The sequence below is a fragment of the Oncorhynchus mykiss genome, chromosome 8, assembly GCF_013265735.2.
Source record: "Oncorhynchus mykiss isolate Arlee chromosome 8, USDA_OmykA_1.1, whole genome shotgun sequence".
NCBI lineage: Eukaryota > Metazoa > Chordata > Actinopteri > Salmoniformes > Salmonidae > Oncorhynchus > Oncorhynchus mykiss.
Genome location: NC_048572.1, coordinates 54156580 through 54176959, shown reverse-complemented (window position 1 = coordinate 54176959; position 20380 = coordinate 54156580). Strand labels below are relative to the sequence as shown.

Below are 20380 nucleotides of genomic sequence, written 5' to 3'. Positions count from 1 at the left end.
GTAAAAAACGAAGGCTTATCGAAAAAGTGGATATCTATTTGCAAGGGCTGGGAATTGCCAGGGACCTCACAATACAATATTATAGCAATACTGATGTAAAGTATTGCGATTTCTCATGATTCTAGATCACACGCACAACTTTGGCCGACGTATCAAATTGCGTGGGGAATGTGGCATTTGGAGAGGGTTGGCACCTTGGGAAGACGTCAGTGAGACAGAATAGAGTTGTGATGTCTGGCCAACGTACAGTATAAACAATGTAGAACTTAGAATGTTGGAATTCTACATACATCTGCAAGACATCTTGAACAAACGCCGTCTAAACTGCATCTTCTCATTGAATCCTGTAGACATTGTGTCTACGTTGGGCAGATGTGTGCTATCTGGGAACATATTGCTCACTGCATGTCTGCTGCCACTCACATTTGCATACCACCACCACAGATGATGCAATCTCTATTGCACTCCACACTGCCCTTTCCCACCAGGACAAAAGGACCACCTACGTGAGAATGCTGTTCATTGACTACAGCTCGGCGTTCAACACCATAGTGCCCTCAAAGCGCATCCCTAAGCTAAGGACCCTGGGACTAAACACCTCCCTCTGCAACTGGATCCTGGACTTCCTGACGGGCCACCCCCAGGGGGTACGGGTAGGTAACAACATCTGCCATGCTGATTCTCAACACGGGGCCCCCTCAGGGGTGCGTGCTTAGTCCCCAGTCCCCTCCTGTACCCCCTGTTCACTCATGACTGCACAGCCAGGCATGACTCAAACACCATCATTAAGTTTGCCGATAACAAAGTTGAGACCTCTATATTGGCTGAGGTCAGAGACGCTACAGAGGGTAGTGCATACAGCCCAATACATCACTGGGGTCAAGCCCCAAGTCATAAGACTGCTGAAAAGCTAATCAAATGGCTACCCAGACTAGTTCGATTGACGGCTCCCCCAATTTTATTTTTGACATATTACCACATTGACTAGGTACCCCCTGTATATAGCCTCATTGTTACTCTTTTATTTAGTAAATATGTTCTTAACACTTTCTTAAAACTGCATTGTTGGTTAAGGGCTTGTAGCAAGCATTTCACAGTAAGGTCTACACCAGTTGTATTCGGCGCATGGGACAAATAAAATTAGATTTGCAGAGAAACAAGCGAAAGCATGAGAAAATGAGTCATGAAAATGTGTGTCATGTGTGTCATGAAAAAGTGCAGAAAACATGTGGCTAACTATTTAAAAATACGTTGTCGAGCAAGCTATAGGATGAACAATGCCAGAGTTTTGGCACAGGTACAGCCGGACTAGCGCAAGCTCACGGTACCTCGCAAAAAAAACACAAATTCCTATCATTTACAGTATTAAATAACATATGAGAGAACAATACTTTTGGTGAACAAATGTTTCATTTTGTAGTGATAATAAACGTTGGTAGCAACGTGAAAATCGTAGCTCAACTCCACTACAAAACCAACAATGCAATGCTCTCTTTAGGCTGGCTGGCGAGCTAGCAAGCAGACGTAGCTACACACAACAATACCAAAGTCAACATCAGCATGTGAAGTAGCTAGTTACATGATCAAGGGCTCATTCGAGAGAAGACAACCTTCTGCGTTATGACATTGGACAGTACTGGAATTTTAAATGCATGATAGACGTTTTCGATCTGAAAGTAGCATTCCTATTCATTTCCAGTGTAGTTTATCGCAACGCTACATCATACCAGATGGATTTCTGGCTGCTTGAACGGCAATGGCTCAGATACAAATGAAAACATCAAATGAGAGATGCACAAAAACAATATAACATTCAAAATAGGTGACTCTAAGTAAGCATTTCACGGCAAAGTATACACCCGTTGTATTTGGCGCATGGGACCAATACAATTTTATTTGGAAACTTTCTTTTAACACTTCAACTGTTGTGCAGATTCATAAATGCATTAGGAACATCTGAAAAACTTTTAACTGGGGGGGGCGAAGGGTTCCTTTAAATGTGTTGGTGGTCTGATTGGTGGCGTGCCTACCTAAGACTTCGGGAGCGGACCCTCACAAGGGATGAGGGCTGCCCTTCCTCGTCCGCCAAACTCTCGGTGCTCCGGAAGTGTTTAAACAGGAAATTAAGCTCATCTGCCGTGGGCTGGAAGGGCAGCTGGTGCAAGAGCTCCTGGGAGGAGGAGGAGGACTGGGGGAGGAGAGCGAGAAAGAAGGAGAGAAAGATTGAGTAAAAGAAGGAAAGGAAAGAAAGAGGTGTGAACAAGACAGCTCAGTATGTGTTTCGACAGTTGTTTTGTTTTCTCATAAGATGGGGCCCCGAGGCCTTGATACACCAACAACCAACAATATGTGTACATGCAATCAAAGCAACGCCCTTTGTGGACTCATTATCTGAGTATATATTTTTTTTAAAGTGCTGAAAAAAGTTCAGGTGAACTCAGCGCTGAAGATAAATGAGATTTGGCTGAAAAGAATTCCCTTTCCATAAGCAAGCTATAACATCGCCGTGCCACGTATTATAAGGCTATGCATAATGCTTAGCTTAGTAGCTGAATTGTCTTGGATGTTTCTATAGAGCCAACTAAATGTCTAAGCTAAATTGGATGTTGTGGGACTGCCAATGACATCCTGCATCCAGTTTGGTCTTCAAAAAGGATTCTGTGAGCTTTCAGTGTGTCACCAGAACCAGCATTTGTTTCCACAGTAGCCCGAGGCACAGATGACTGTGTATTTTCATTTAAAACCAAAAATGCGCAACACGCAGACAGTGGAATTTATTAGCGTCCAAAAGCTTGTGTTTCCCTGAAGGAGGATCATCTGACCTTTTCTCAGAGGAGAGAACCGGAGCACTACATAATGAGTTAACTGACACCGGGCAGTGAATGGGGTATTGTGTGGGAGGGGAGGGACTGACCTCACTGCCTAAGCCATGCATTTAGCCATAGAATCACAGCCCAGACATAGCGGCCTGAATAGAATGGGCCTCGTTTGTCCGCCGGCTGGGGTGTCTTTCGACAACTCCAAAAGAAGAAAACAATGCCACAAGACCTAGAGACAGACACAGCTGACATATTTAGTTGCCCTCGGTTTAACTTCCTGTATACAGTGCAGTACGAGGAAATGTGCTACGTCATCCGGTACTTGTCTGGCTGGTGATGTACTGTTTTTCCACAGGTCTAAGGTTTATTGTTAACCTGGGTTTAACCAATAGGTGACAAATTATCTTAGGCTGGGGGGGGGATATATAGCTAGGGGAAAAAAAGGGTTCCGACACACTGAAATGGTGCTGGGAGACAAGGCTAATCCAAAACTAGTCAAGAAAAAACTATTTAGTAACTGAAATAAAATAAGAAACCTGTTCGGAAAAACAAACTATAATATTGGACTCCAAAACGAATTAAAATAAAAACCTATTTAAGAAAAAAAAAAGGTTGAGGTTTTCAAGCTTTTTGGAGGATTTACTGAATGTGGTTGGTGAGTGCAACCAGGAAATGGCCTCAAGCTTTTCACACCTAGCTTGTGCATCACTATCATCAGGTATCTAACTTGATTCTTCTTACATGTACCATTAAAATTCTAAAGGATTTAGATTGATATAAACATGGATGAGGTACCTTCCACCATATGTTTTTAACTTGTCTCAGCACTCTTCCTACTAAATCTAAGACACATTGAGATTGACTTTATAAATTGTAATAATACATTGACTAAGAGACACTTTTTTTATATATATATATATATATATATATATCTCTAAAAACGGAATAAAAACTAGCAAATCAGGTCTGAAAACTAAAAATAAAATTATTTGCTAATTTTAGAAAACAAATGGGAATAAAAACAAATATAAAAATACCAAACTAACAACCTTACAGAAATAACGTTAAGCAGTGCAAAGCAAACCAACAATGCCCCGAGCAACTGAAACAATAAGTGAGGATTTCACTTCAAATGAGGTTATTTTGGGCTTTTAATCATGGGGGTTAATGAATAAATCATTGTACAAAAACGACAAAGTAGTCATTTTCCTAAGTTCCACTCTACCATATCTCCCTCAAGCCAAAACACTGACAAAAAGCTTAAGACGGAGGAGGGCTTCATCAGTATTACTGTTCTCCCGTCAGGTGACTCATGAGTCCTGCTCTTACGGCTGTCCCACAGCTGGTTTACATTAATTCACAGATGTGCTGAAAAGGCAGTGTCCCCTATAAACAGCTGAGTGTCCAACAGACAATATAGAGATGAACATTAAACCCATTCTGTGGTGAACCATTACAGTCACGTCAAGGCCAGGAGACTTAAACCCTGGAACAAGGCACACACACAGAATATCCCGGACAAGCGCCTAAAACAGAATATGCAACCCAAGGCCCAAAAGGACAGAGAATATCCCAGACGAGTGCCTCATCTTCTCTGGTTCCTGTTTCGCGGTCTTCTACTGTATAAAATGTCTTACCTGGACTTACTTTCTATTATTATCCCTAAAATACTGAATTTAACAGCCACACGTTCTATGGGTTTACTGTACAAGGTGGTGTTGCTAGATAGACATTTGATTGACAGCTATATTGGAGTACTGACGACAAGCTCCAACAAATGTTTAAAAAAATAAATACATGTAAACACTCCCTTGCTGGTCTTCGAAGAAGAAGGGCTTAAATATTTAAATGAGGAAGAGAGGGACCACTTACAGACACTGAGGAGCTGGGGGGGTTGGTGCCATAGCCAGACGAGGGGACGGAGGCCACAGACCATCTCCGCCCATCCGCTCTGGAAAGACATGGCGCTTGTGAGCGTTTCAATCTTACACTCTCAAGAGGATGTTAATCACGAAGCACTACCAAAAGTTGTTTAACATGTTTAAATGAAGTATCATCATCAGAAGGGGGAGGGGGAAGGAGACAAATGTCTTCCTACCTTTCAGTGCGGGCCAGGTGACTGGTTCATCACATTATGACAGACAGAGAGACAGACAAAAACAAACAGTCAGTCAAGTGAGACGGTGAAGCAGTCAGAAGCTCAGACTGGAGTCAAGGTTCTGAACATCAGGCAACATCTGAACAGCTGATATCAGGCAACAATGCTATGAACACATTGGCACCTGCCTAATGAGTCATTTCACACACACACACACACACTGCACTACCCCTTCAGCTCAATCACTTTGGTTTACCTCCTAGCCAAATCTCACACCTCACCACAACTCACTGAAACTTCTTAATTTACAAAATGTGACACGCCATGTTGATAGACATGTAACTTTGGGGCCCATTTCCCCTCCCCATTTCCCTGACCAGTTTAAGGATGGAGTCAATCCATAATGGTATGTGTGCCACAATATTCCTCATGCGTCAGGTTAGCGCCCTGTACAACCAGCTTGACTGCCATGTCGACAAATCAGGTCTGACTTAATGAGATTGGGGTTTCTGTGGGTATCAGGGCAAGGATTCGTCGGCTGGAATACGTCCCTCTCGCTTCATATCTCACACGGGTACACGGGTTGAAAATGGCTGATTTTGTCATTGATAAGCACCTAAATTGGAACGCAGTGGCTATACATGAAGTCAGAACTCAAGTTATCCACTTCACAGTGCTGTATGGGTTTTGACTGACAGACGTTAAACTTGAGCACCGCGTGCAACAAAAAGGTGCATTGAAATCACTTAGGAACTTTGCAGTTTGATGAGGTGTGTAGCCACACTATTACTCAAACCCCCGTCATGTTTTTTTCTGACCTTATTCTCTCCCCACTATCTCCAAAGTGTTCCCTTTCAATTGCTACCATAGTCATGCGTATGCTTTTTATAATCGTGTTGGAAACATCTCACTTCGGCTCTATTGATATTGCCCAATTTCCACAAGCGTAAGGGGTTAATAATAGTGATATTATTTCAAATTAAGGTACCATACCGCTGGAGAGGAATGGAAAGGGAGGCTGTTTTGAAGTGCTCATTATTATTATTTTAAATCAATACCCATGTACAGAGGTTTCCGGGTAAGCCAAAACAAATGGGAGAATTATGTAATTCGATTTTAAAATTTTATTTAACTAGGCAAGCCAGTTGAGTACAAATTCTTCTTTACAATGACAGCCTAGTGTACAGTTGAGAGTCCCTTCTTGTTTCACACGGTTAAACATTTGCTTTAGTACATTAAATCAAAAAACACACTTGGTTGCAGCACCTGGAAAATGTGGACATAACCTTAGGAGCTTTCCACCATAAAAGTCCCGGAAACAGCTTTGATTGACAGATACCCATGGCAACCATTTTATTGTGTGGCAGTATTACTCACATGGTGATGTTTACGTGGCCCAAATAATTGCATGCACAACAGACTGCAATCTATGAGGATGACAACAACCATCCCAGCCCAACACCTTACATAGTGCAGCCACCAGCATCTGTCCACGTCGGCATCTCGGAAACCTCAGTAAATTTATCGGTGTCATGCACGTTAACGCAAACTTGCGCGCGGCTAAAATGTTCTGTGTGATTTCCCCCACGTATCTTTAAGGCTTATGGTACGGTACAGTGATACCATACAAGGCTCTACCTCACCGTCCTCAAGCCTGACTGGGTTGCACTGTTAACCACTGAAGTGGATGATTGACTGTGAGCAAGCCCACCACTGGATACAATGTGACGCATGAGACTCGACACGAGGCTCTGCTTGTAACATATCATAATGGCAGCCACGAATAATGAGCATGGGCACTCTCCCTTTAAAATTGCACTGATAAATAACAAGTCCCATGTCCCGCGAGTGCCCCTAGAGCCAGTCGGCTGGCTTCGTTCTAAAGCAATGTCCTCGTTAATAGGAGGTTTTTGATGCATTGGCTGTGGCCATGGGATGGATGGAGGTTACCTACTAAACCATCTTGTTCCTATGCAATTATGGGAGGATCTATCCTTTTTGACACTATGATTTGCCATTTATTTCTATTGGCCACCAAATAATCTGAAACAACCAAAACAAATGGCATGAATCCAAGAAATGTTTAGAGTCAGAAGCTTGATGTAGTCATTGCATGCTGGGAACATGGGACCAAATACTTAACTTTGTACTACTTCAATACACATAAGTGAATTTGTCCCAATACCTTCGGTCCCCTAAAATGGGAGGACTATGTACAAAACGTGCTGTACTTTCTAAACGGTTCACCCGATATAATACCCTCAAATTAAAGATGACAGTCTGCACTTTAACCTCAGTCATTATATCATTTCCAATCCAAAGTGCTGGAGTACAGAGCCAAAACAACAAACCATTTGTCACGGACCCAATACTTTCAGAACTTCAATAACACAGCCAAATTAAACTAAATTGCCTCTATTAAACTGAATTTACTGAAAGGACTTCTTACCTGCGCGCAAACTGGGAGTTTGCAGAGGCACTGGCGGAGACATTTCTGGGGCTTTCTTGGGGACTACTTCCAGCTGAAACACAACAATCAGACTGTCAGAGTTTTATCACTGGGTCATCTTTTTTTTTCTTCATTCTTTTATTTAATTTATTTATTTTACCTTTATTTAACCAGGCAAGTCAGTTAAGAACAAATTCTTATTTTCAATGATGGCCTGGGAACAGTGGGTTAACTGCCTGTTCAGGGGCAGAACGACAGATCTGTACCTTGTCAGCTCGGGGGTTTGAACTCGCAACCTTCCGGTTACTAGTCCAACGCTCTAACCACTAGGCTACCCTGCCGCCCTGAAGAAATAAGACATGTTGCTTTAACTGTAGTCCGCTGTCATTCTTGGGAGCTGATGACGCACAAGTAAAGGACACAAATCGGTCTCAGGTGGAACTGAATTCAATGAACTCTAGACATATTTACGACCGTGTGGTCTGGAGAGGACAGGGTTTTTTGTGACGTTCCTAACTCACGCTCACTTGATAAGGCGCAACTCCATCCGTAGCATTGAACTTTTATTAACCGTCTGGCCATCCGGATTTGCTGGGATGCAAATAAGCTTGACTGTCCCGCTTGTTACAATGGAAGAGGATAACAAGTCTCAGATTGACTAAGTCCCCCACTGGCTCACAACCAATAACAATGAATGAAGCCTTTCTTTCATATGAAGTATATTTCATGTCCCCTAAAGCGATTACAAATACACCCACCCCCCCCCCCCCCCCCCCCGGTTTCGCAGTAGGGAGATCGTGATCTGTACGTGAACGTCTTCGGTAACTTCAGCTTCAAAACAGAAGCCAAACAGTAACTTGAACTTCGTCAGCTCAGCTGCTGCGTTTTAATTTGTCTGTCTGAGGATACCCTGAACACGTATCATGTGGTTAGCTGTGTCTGTGTGCATTGTGCTCTGCTGGCACAATGCACTGGAAAGGCCTGATTGGTCTGCTGTCTCTAATGTCACATGTTGATTGGTTTGCTATGTGTTTATCGCATGCTGGTCTGGTATCTCTATCGCGTACAGAGTGCAGTGCAGAGACGGCTCACAACGCCTACCTGTGGCAAGGGGGAGAGGTGAGAGTGGTCGGGAGAGTGAGGGCGAGGGGGTCCCGACCGCCAGACCCCTTTTGTTGTTACGGCAACTGTGTGGGGAAAAAAAGGGAGAGAATTGCTTTTTGACACATTAAAGTAGTGGAACATAAACAGTTGTGATATTGGGGCTTGAATGCAACATGCAGGTGTAATGAATATTTTTCCTGTATGATACAGTACATACTTTCACCACAAGTTAAGAACTCGTGATACAGCAGATTTACCATTCAAATTGTTTTGGAAAATAATTGGGACCTTCTGTTTTTGCCTTATAGTTCCCCATCACAATCTAGGCAGGGCAGTAACAACCATCTAATTTGGTTGAATTGAACAATTTAGATAAACACAAATTAGTGAGCTCAGCAGTCCATTGGTTAAAAACCGTCTCTGTTATTAGAGGACTACAGTGCCTGCAGGGTGTGGTAGATTTACAGAATGGAAGGAACTCATTTTCAGTTTGTTTGTTTTCGGAGATGACGGATCCCCAGCCCCCATTGTTGACGTTGGTATTGATATTAGTGGCAGCCCATCTCGCTGGCAGTGAGCTAAAATAATTGAGGAGCTCAGACGACAACGGAGTCTGACATTTCTGGGTTGGCATGGAGATCGGATTACAAAATATGCCCCTTGTAATAAAATGAATTTCATGAATCTATTAAGTCATCAAACTTTGTGGAAATCAAATCACAACCAAAACACTTAGAGGCAATGGAAATGATTTCTGTCTCAATTTATCAACAACCCGTATCGCTAGTAGGGACTTCACCCAGTTCCATGCATAAGGAAGCGAAGTTAAAAATCAAATTTAAAAAAAAATTATTTAAAAAAATTAGGCGGGTGAATGCTTGGCTGTTGACACTGCTGCTATTAGCGGTCAGGCACACCTTGAGGTTTTTCCCCATCCACCGGCAGGATTCTAAAACAAAACGTAGTAGGCTATGGTCAAACATGCCGCTTACAGACATTTACTGAATCGCCAATGTAAGCTACTGTAGTGAAATACCTTTTCTACAAAATGTTACAAAAATTATACTAAAATATTTAAGGACATTTTGAGTGCCAATACATATTTCAGTGCCAACCCTGCTTTTTCTATTAAGTTCATGTCACTAAATAGAGAACTCATGTGAATAGCATAGAACTTCCATGAATAGCCAGGGTGTTTTTTTGCTTAAAAGATGGACTCACTATGCAGAAATTGCTCTGCTTCTCCGGGATGCTAAAATTCGAATAGGTCGCCTAATTTCAGATTACGGAGACAAAACAAGCAAGTATAGCGAAGAGAATCATTGTACTATCTGAACCACTGAAATATATTCACCATAACCAATGATATTGCATTTTCAGCTGGTGTACAAAACAGAACGTTAGACACAAAAAAAAAAAAAAACTTAAGCACAGGAAGCGTAGAAAAGTCACAGAACAGATCTGTGAACTGACCTCAAAAAAGGCACTAAATCAGTCTTCAGGCTTCTTAGACTTGCTTTCAATGAGAATGACATGTCTATAACTCACATTTCTGTGAATTTGGTCAGGTCGCACCAAAAGTTACATATTGCAGCTTTAATGCACACAGCTTTTGCTCATTTGCGTAGCGAATTGTTTAATGGAACAAATTAAACATTAAAACCTCAAATCATGGTAACCTCGTAAACAATTTATTTAGACCTGGCGTTTATTTGTTGAAATGTGTGCCCTTGCCCAGCTATTAAAAGGTCAATTATACAGTTTTGCTTTATACTTCAGCCTGGTCTCAAACACTAGACGTAACATAAATGAGAATCTAGGAAATTAGTATGATATGGTTACGTAAGACAGAAGGTTACTTAAGCCAACAAAAAAAAAAGTTGGGTGGGTGGGCGTTGATCACAAACGTCTAGCAATGCAAAGGTTGTGTTTGAATCTCCTCATGGATATCTTTACCCTTTTAGCAACTACTTAGCATGTTAGCTAACCCTTAAGCTAACTCTAACCACTAGCCTAGTTAACGTTAGCCACCAAGCCAACTTTAGCCACAACAAATTTGGACTCGTAACATATCATACAGTATCAAAAATTCATATCATATTTTAAAAATTGTACCTTTATTTAACTAGGCAAGTCAGTTCAGAACAAATTCTTATTTTCAATGACGGCTTAGGAACAATGGGTTAACTGCCTTGTTCAGGGGCAGCTCGGGGATTTGAACTTGCAACCTTTCAGTTACTAGTCCAACGCTCTAACCACTAGGCTACACTGCCGCCCGAAATGGATGATGAACGTCCAAATTCTTAACATTCCATATAAAATAGATGACGTCGACAAATTAATACATACCATACCAAACTTTAACAAAGAGGGGTTTGGTTAAATGTGAAAGACATTTCAGTTGAACACATTCAGTTGTACAACTGACTAGGTATCCCCTTTCCTTTCCCTTTGTGCTGAGGTCAGTTCAGTTTACATTTTTTTTTAAATTATCCGTTTTCCCTTCCGCAATTTATTTTGAAACATTAAATGCACTATGCATTGTAGGATGAATGCTGTAACACTGAATAAAACATGACTGCCCATTACTGCTTATTATCCATCATTTATTCACATTACTTTAATAAAATCTTCATTTAATTTGGTGATTATATGATTTCATTCCAGGTCATCATCTCTATAGAGCTGTTGCCTACGCAGTCTGACAAAATCATTTTAGTAGTTCAGTATAAGGCAATAAGGCATACTTTTATGACGACTGAATACCAACTATCAAATCACTTAGATCATGTATTTTCAGGCTCACAAAGCAACTGTTTTCTATCCCTCTAGATCTTGCGTTCTCTAATTCTGTGTCTGCGCCGCACAGAACGGCAAGTTTAAGGGGGCACGCAATGGATTATGGTCATTGTAGTTAATTACCATGTTCTGTGCTAAACTACATAGAATATTTGCCTGTTGGAAACTACAACTCCCTACTACATCACACAACTCAGGCTTGATCTGATTTCTCTCTACAGAAATGGCATTCAAATAATTGATCTAAAGTTGGTCAATTAACCAAAAAAATTAAATGTTGGTTGACCGCTCAGCACTACATATACTAATTTGAGTATCCCGTATTTCCATTTACTATGTTACATCTACCCCTGAGTCCAGGTTGCATTTTTAGCTCGACTATAGTATAACCTATACCAGTTGCACTCAACTCCTACCCTCAGCTGCCTGCTGGTTTTCTGTTCTACCTGATAATTGCACCCACCTTGTGTCCCAGGTCTAAAATCTGTAGAGGGGAACAATTTGAAAAAAGCAGTGGAGCTGGCTTCGATGTCAAGATTTGAGTTTGTGGGGCCTATACTGTAATGAACAAGTTGTGAGCCTTCTGCATGAACAACACAGCTGCTGCTTCTATAAGACAATACATAGGCAACATTAACCGCATAGTCTACAATGGCCACGTTTCTCTATCGGAAAAACAACACTAGGGCGGATGTAAACCGACAAATACGGTAGTTGAGACCATAACGCGAAACCATAGTGAACAACATGAAAGCAAAGACCAATGTGTTCTATTGTCGTGAATGGGGAAAGTTATTAGAGAAAATCTTCACCATTTTTTTTTTTTTTTTTTTAAATAAGCGACATCATTTTGGTCTGCATTTCAATTGTCTTAGTCAAAGCAATAAGCTAAACTGCGCGGGTCCCATTTTAAGTCCTACACTACCACTGATTTAAATAGTTTAACAAATCAGATGATAATTTTAAAAAAAAAATCAGATTACCTTCTCGATCTTTTCATCATGGCCCCAGTCACAAAACTTGTTTTGTAGCTGGGCAAGACTGTCCAGTAGTGATTCTGATCAGACATGATGAATTAAAGCGATACAAAGTGATACTTTGAATCAAATGTCGTAAATGTCCACTATCTCTTGAGAAACATATTTGTTATTTCCTCGGAAAGCACTCGGAGTCCGTAACCAAAAACTCCGACAATGGTTAGCACTATCTGACTGCATACCCGTGGCAGTTCAGGCAAGAAAGCAACCGTAAATGATGCCGTCATCGCTTTATTTCTTCCCTGTGAATTTTCGCGCATTACATTACAAGACTTTCGTGCACATCATCAATACTTCCAAATCACCAAAACGCGTAAACTGATTTTTAAAAAACTTCCCAGAAACAGCTAATAATTGTACAGATAATTGTGTCAGCCCATCGGTTGGAGGAGGGATTGCCGCCGATGGGAGGAAGTTGTCATTTGGGGATTGTTGCGCTAACATGAAAGTTTGATCATGGGTTTTACATCGATTTGAATGTCATGGACCACGTTTACATCTATACCAATATCCAGTTATTACTCGGAATACTAAAGTATTATGTTTGAGTTGACGCGTATAAAACATCTTATCCCGTTTACAATAACCCGAAACAATCTTGAATCCCGTTTGAGAAACTCGGATAAAATGCCCGGTATAAGCTGATTTTAGACGGGATACTGTGACATGTCGACACCTTATCCCGTTTACTGTTGTTTTTCACGGTCTGCGCAGGCTCAGTTTCGCATATCATGGGTGTGGTGTGATGAGTTGTCATCGGATTGTCAAACAAATCACTAAAAAAAGTAGGCTATACATGCCGCAGTTTGATCCGCCATAATAATGTATTTTCTGATACACCGTACAGCCTACTAGCTTAGATAAATAAGGGGTGAAAGTAGCCTAAGTTTCCACTTATAATTTCCAACATTAGGTAGTCCATTTGTTTGTCAACTAGGCTATAGTTAAATACACGCAGCTTCTCTTCTGTTATAAATTGTTGTCCCAGAAGACTAAATAAAGTAGTGTTCACCAGAATAATGTCTTATATCGGTCCAGAAAGGCTTCTTAACAGCTTCTATCCTCAAGCAATAAGACTCCTGAACAGCTAATCAAATGGCTACCCAGACTACTTGCATTGTCCCTCCCCTCTTTTTTGCGCTGCTGCTACTCCGTTTATTATCTATGCATAGTCACTTTAATAACTCTACTTACATGTACATAGTACCTCAATTACCTCGACTAACCTGTGTCCCCGCACATTGTACCGGTACCCCCCTGCATATGGCCTCGCTACTGTTATTTTACCTCTGCTCTTTAATTATTTCTTATTTTTATTCTTATTTATTTTTTACTTAAGTTATTTTTCTTAAAACTGCATTGTTGGTTAAGGGCTTGTAAGTAACTATTTCACTGTTGTTTTCGGCAAATGTGACAAATACAATTTGATTTGAAAATGTGATTTGATCAGTAAACCCAAGGAAGTGTTGTCCCATGTTTCATGAACTGAAATGTTTGATTCCCAAGAAAAGATTGTGCACAAAATATGAGTAACAAATTGGTTTACATCCCTGTTAATGTGATCATTTCTCCTTTGCCAAGATAATCATCCACCTGACAGGTGTGGCATATCAATAAACTAATTAAAAAGCATGAGCATTACACAGGTGAACCTTGTGCTGTGGACAATAAAAGGCCACTGTAAAATGTGTATTTTTGTCATACAACAATGCCACAGATGTCTCAAGTTTGAGGGAGTGTACAATTGGCATACTGACTGCAGGAATGTCCACCACAGTTGTTACCAGAGAATTTAATGTTCAACCACCTCGTTTTAGAGAATTTGGCAGAAGGATTCAACCGGCCTCACAACCTCAAACCACATGTAACCACACCAGCCCAGGGCCTCCACATCTGGCTTCTTCACCTCCGGGATCGTCTAAGACCAGCCACCCGGACAGTTGATGAAACTGTGGGTTTGCACAACCTAAAAATTTCTGCACAAACTGTCTGAAACCGTCTCGGGGAAGCTCATCTGCGTTGCTTGTCATCCTCACCATGGTCTTGCACTGGCTGCAGTTCGGCGTCGTGACAGACTTCAGTGGGCAAATGCTCACCTTCAATGGCCACTGGCACGCTGGAGAAGTGGGCTCTTCATGAATTAATCCCGGTACTGTTCCAGGTAGATGGCAGACAGCATGTATGGTGTCATGTGGGAGAGCAGTTTGCCGATGTCAACGCTGTGAACAGAGTGTTGTGGTAATGGTATGGGCAGGCATAAGCTACAGACAAACACAATAGCATTTAATTGATAGCATTTTCAATGCACAGACGTCCCGTGACGAGATCCTGAAGCCCATTGTTGTGTAATTCATCCACTGCTATTACCTCATGTTTCAGCACGTTAATGAACGGCCCCATGTCGCAAGGACTTGTACACAATTCCTGGAAGTTGAACATGTCCCAGTGCTGCCATGGCCTGCATACTCACAGACATGTCACCCATTGAGCAAGTTTGGGATGCTCTGGATCGACATGTACAACAGCGTGTTCCAGTTCGTGCCAATATGCTAACAAAGCATTACATGGGCTTGCTCCTACCCATCTTTCCGATTTGGTCCTGCTGTACATATCTACACGTACGTTACGGTCACAAGACGCAGGCCTCCTAATTGTCCCTAGAATTTCTAAGCAAACAGATGGAGGCAGGGCTTTCTCCTATAGAGCTCCCTTTTTATGGAATGGTCTGCCTACCCATGTGAGAGATGCAGACTCGGTCTCAACCTTTAAGCCTTTACTGAAGACTCATCTCTTCAGTGGGTCATATGATTGAGTGTAGTCTGGCCCAGGAGTGTGAAGGTGAACCTGGCATGATGACTCCTTGCTGTCCCCAGGCCACCTGGCCGTGCTGCTGCACCAGTTCCAACTGTTCTGCCCGAGGCTATGGAACCCTGACCCGTTCACCGGACGTGCTACCTGTCCCAGACCTGTTGTTTTCAACTCTCTAGAGACAGCAGGAGTGGTAGAGATACTCTTAATGATCGGCTATGAAAAGCCAACTGACATTTACTCCTGAGGTGCTGACCTGTTGCACCCTCTACAACCACTGTGATTATTATTATTATTTTACCCTGCTGGTCATCTATGAACATTTGAACATCTTGGCCATGTTCTGTTATAATCTCCACCCGGCACAGCCAGAAGAGGACTGGCCACCCCTCATAGCCTGGTTCCTCTCTAGGTTTTGGCCTTTCTAGGAAGTTTTTCCTAGCCACTGTGCTTCTACACCTGTATTGCTTGCTGTTCAGGGTTTTTGGCTGGGTTTCTGTACAGCACTTTGAGATATCAGCTGACGTAAGAAGGGCTATATAAATACATTTGATTTAAAAAAATATATAATAATAATAATAATAATAATATCCAGCAACTTCGCACAGCCATTGAAGAGGAGTGGGACAACTTTTCACAGGCCACAATCAACAGCCTGATCAACTCGCACTGCATGAGGGAAGTGGTCACACCAGATACTGATTGTTTTTTTGATCCATGCCCCTCTTTTTTTTAACTATCTGTATTCCCAGTCATGTGAAATCCATGGATTAGGGCCTAATGAATTTATTTGGCAGATTTCCTTATTAAACTGTAATTTAGTAAAATCTTTTTATTTTTATTTTATTGTTGCGTTTATATTTTTGTTCAGTGTAGGTAAGTCCGTTTCATTTAGGGCCCGTGAGAAGATGCAATAACTCCAAAACAGTGGAATGATTGGTCCTGTCAACAGTTTGACTGTTTTTTTTTAAGGAAATTAAAAGCTGAGAAAACGATTGAACACATTTCTGATAATACGTCTGTTCGTCTTGGGTGCCTATTTTATGTGGTTGAAGTACTGTCTGCTTGCATAAGTGACAAAGATAACACATTACATGCCCATTCCCATTTTCTCAAGAAAATATATTTTTATATGTACACATTTCTCCACGACCTTTTCAAGACAAAATTAACATTTGTTGTATCCTTTTACTGCAAGAAATGCATCATTCTGCAGTAGTTAATATATTACGCTACATAAGCCTACAGTCAGTGTTCAGATTTCAGTCTTCTCATGTCAGTCAGTCACTGACAGTCACTCAATTAGCCATTTACCAATTTTAGATTGGTAAATTAGTCTAGCCAGCTATCATGGCTGAAGGCAGGTATTCGGTAACATGACCGAATACAAACAGTGCAGCTATTCCCTCCGCAAGGCTATCAAACAAGCTAAGCGTCAGTACAGAGACAAAGTAGAATCTCAATTCAACGGCTCAGACACAAGAGGCATGTGGCAGGGTCTACAGTCAATCACGGACTACAAGAAGAAATCCAGCCCAGTCACGGACCAGGATGTCTTGCTCCCAGGCAGACTAAATAACTTTTTTGCCCGCTTTGAGGACAATACAGTGCCACGGCCTGCAACGAAAACATGCGGACTCTCCTTCACTGCAGCCGAGGTGAGTAAGACATTTAAACGTGTTAACCCTCGCAAGGCTGCAGGCCCAGACGGCATCCCCAGCCGCGCCCTCAGAGCATGCGCAGACCAGCTGGCCGGTGTGTTTACGGACATATTCAATCAATCCCTATACCAGTCTGCTGTTCCCACATGCTTCAAGAGGGCCACCATTGTTCCTGTTCCCAAGAAAGCTAAGGTAACTGAGCTAAACGACTACCCCGTAGCTGCACCGTAGCACTCACTTCAGTCATCATGAAGTGCTTTGAGAGACTAGTCAAGGACCATATCACCTCCACCCTACCCGACACCCTAGACCCACTCCAATTTGCTTACCGCCCAAATAGGTCCACAGACAATGCAATCTCAACCACACTGCACACTGCCCTAACCCATCTGGACAAGAGGAATACCTATGTGAGAATGCTGTTCATCGACTACAGAAAAACAGCTTCTATCTCAAGGCCATCAGACTGTTAAACAGCCACCACTAACATTGAGTGGCTGCTGCCAACACACTGACACTGACTCAACTCCAGCCACTTTAATAATGGAATTGATGGGAAACGATGTAAATATATCACTAGCCACTTTAAACAATGCAACCTTATATAATGTTACTTACCCTACATTATTCATCTCATATGCATACGTATATACTGCACTCTATATCATCGACTGCATTCTTATGTAATACATGTATCACTAGCCACTTTAACTATGCCACTTTGTTTACATACTCATCTCATATGTATATACTGTACTCGATACCATCTACTGTATCTTGCCTATGCTGCTCTGTACCATCACTCATTCATATATCCTTATGTACATATTCTTTATCCCCTTACACTGTGTATAAGACAGTAGTTTTGGAATTGTTAGTTAGATTACTTGTTGGTTATTACTGCATTGTCGGAACTAGAGGCACAAGCATTTCGCTACACTCGCATTAACATCTGCTAACCATGTGTATGTGACAAATAACATTTGATTTGAATACAGACCAGACACATACCCAAGGGCCCAAGGACACGTACCCAAGTTTTAAAAAAAACTCCACCCCATGGCAAAATCTCATTCAGGGCCCTCAAAAGGCTAGAGCCGGCCCTGATGACACCCATTACTGTCCAACTATGTCAATAAGAAGCCCACAACAGAACAATATCTGTCTTATTGCACACCAATGGAATATGCCAGAGCTTCATCTTGGAGCTCTGCAATAGGCTATGATAGGGTCACTAGGGAAATACACTAATTCTGACTGACATGTCATTAGGAAATATGTAGAATTCATTGCAGGATATGTGAAGTTATTTATTTTGAATCACACATACAGATTTTATTTCCATACTAATTGACAAGACCTCAAAGCATTGGATGTGCATGCACGCATACTATAAACATACGTACAGTCCTTTCATAAAATGTGTGGGGGTACATTTGATTAGATGGATCTATACACAGAGTGTACAAAACATTAGGAACACCTACCTAATATTGAGTTGCACTCCCTTTTGCCCCCAGAACAGTCTCAATTTGACAGGGCATGGAATCGACAAGATGTAGAAAGTATTCCACAGGGATGCTGCCCATGTTGTGTCAAGGAGCCTGGATGTCCTTTGGGTGGTGGACCATTCTTGATACACAGAGGAAACTGTTGAGCGTGGAAAAACCCAGTAGTGTTACAGTTGACACTCAAACCGATGCACCTGGAACCTACTACCATACCCCATTCAAAGGCACTTAAATATAATGATCTCAATATCCAAATTAGTAGTTACAGTCTTGTCCCATCTCTGCAACTCCTGTACGGACTCAGGAGCGGCGAAGGCCGAGAGCCATGCATCCTCCGAAACACAACCTTGCCAAGCCGCACTGCTTCTTGACACACTGCTCCCTTAAGTCAGCCACACCAATGTGTCAGAGGAAACGCCGTAGAACTGGCGACCGTGTTAACGTGCATGCGCCTGGCCCGCCACAGAAGTCACTAGAGCACGATGGGACAAGGACATCCCGGCCGGCCAAACCCTCCCCTAACTCGGAAGATGCTGGGCCAATTGTGTGACACCTTGTAACACGCCTCAAACTCATCTTTAGTGATGCCTCGAGAAATGCGATGCAGTGCCTTAGACCGCTGCGCCACTCAGGAGGCCCCAGCGCTTAAATCTTTTGTCTTGCCCATTCACCCTCTGAATGGCACGCACACACACAATTGTCTCAAGGCTTAAAAATCCTTATTTAACCTGTCTCCTCCCCTTCATCAACACTGATTGAAGTGGATTTAACAAGTGACATCAATTAAGGATCATAGCTTTCACCTGGCCAGTCTGTCGCAGAAAGAGCAGGTGTTCCTAATGTTTGTACACTCAGGTTTATATTCTCATTCAATCTACCACTGTTTGTTAACATGTCCAAATATATTACTAACGTAAGGCCTATCTGCCACCTCAAGGCACTACCACTCACAAAACTGGTTTGGGGTGTGAAACCACATTTGCCTACAAGACAATTCACAAGCAGCTTTTTAAGAGGTGTTGCCTCCTGGAAGTTCCAAGTAAATGTCAGCTACGACAAACATCACCTCGTGACACCCTTTGGTTTTGTATCAAACGGTGTAACGAGAGCAGAGATAACAAGTGCTGATCTTTAGTGATACTTACATGTTCCCCCTTCGTGGAAGGCTCAGCTCTTTCTGGAATTGAGAGAGTGGCTCATTAAAATGGTGACAATGACAGTAAAGATAGTCTTGCAAAAAGGTAAAGGCTGTTTGATTATGAACTTAGTCTTATGACAGCTATGTCCCCTGTTGTTCATTTCCCGTGCTATATGTAAAGATAGTATAGCTCTGGCCTAGTTCTGTAGGTCTTAAATTGGTTCTCTCATTCATAGTCATTTTGTAGGTTCTGTTTGCTCAGATTCTTAAGCCCTTGTACATTATCATGCACAGTCTACAGACAGAGCATACGCATCCCGAAAATGATGTGCCTCAGTGCGCTGTATTTTCAAAGACAAAAGCGGGTCGTTTCACAACCATAATCACATTCTCATTGCAGGCTCATGTAAGATGAAGGTATCAATCAATATAATAAAATGAACACTTATTTTGGGTATGGGGGGGCAAGCACATTCACACCAACATCTTTTAGAATAGGTTTAGAGCTAACAATGCTGAAGGGATTTTAACAGCAAAGCCGCCATCTGAGTAATTGGTTGGAATTGAAAACAAGGACAAGAATTTAGTCATCTATACTGGATATGACAGCTAGGTTAACATAAAAAGGGATGTCTACCAGTCATCCACCCCTAAATGTAATTGACCTCAACGCCCATATCACCACAGAAACCTAGTGTTGACAATAATAAGACAATCTGTAGAAAACTGTATGTAGAAACAAACGACTTATTAACTACACCTTCGCATCCACAAGCTTGCCCTTGAGTGCCAACGCACGCAGCATTCATGTGTGTAGAATGGATCGATACGGTAACCTATCCATGACCATTGCAAAACAAGGTGGCACAATACATGGGAAGCGAAATTGCTTTGAGATTTCCAGAATTTGTGATCACAAGAATTGGCCATAAAACTGCGCCCAATGTAAACAGATT

The 20380-nt window shown here is 41.9% G+C and overlaps 1 protein-coding gene across 3 annotated transcripts in view; it reads right to left on the bottom strand.

Moving 5' to 3' along the window:
• Positions 1 to 20380, bottom strand: part of LOC110530128 (microtubule-associated serine/threonine-protein kinase 3) — a 51715-nt gene that overhangs the window by 30863 nt on the left and 472 nt on the right. For 2 of the 3 annotated variants that reach the window (XM_036985682.1, XM_036985684.1), the window contains exons 1-6: positions 12253 to 12864; positions 8468 to 8553; positions 7367 to 7439; positions 4918 to 4938; positions 4692 to 4770; positions 2031 to 2188 (exon numbers count right to left, since the gene is read on the bottom strand). In XM_036985682.1, coding sequence (XP_036841577.1) covers positions 2031 to 2188; positions 4692 to 4770; positions 4918 to 4938; positions 7367 to 7439; positions 8468 to 8553; positions 12253 to 12338 — 503 coding nt within the window. In that variant the 5' untranslated portion in view covers positions 12339 to 12864. Of the gene's footprint in view, positions 1 to 2030; positions 2189 to 4691; positions 4771 to 4917; positions 4939 to 7366; positions 7440 to 8467; positions 8554 to 12252; positions 12865 to 19431; positions 19464 to 20380 lie in introns of those variants that run through there. The other variant, XM_036985683.1, reaches the window with a different exon arrangement.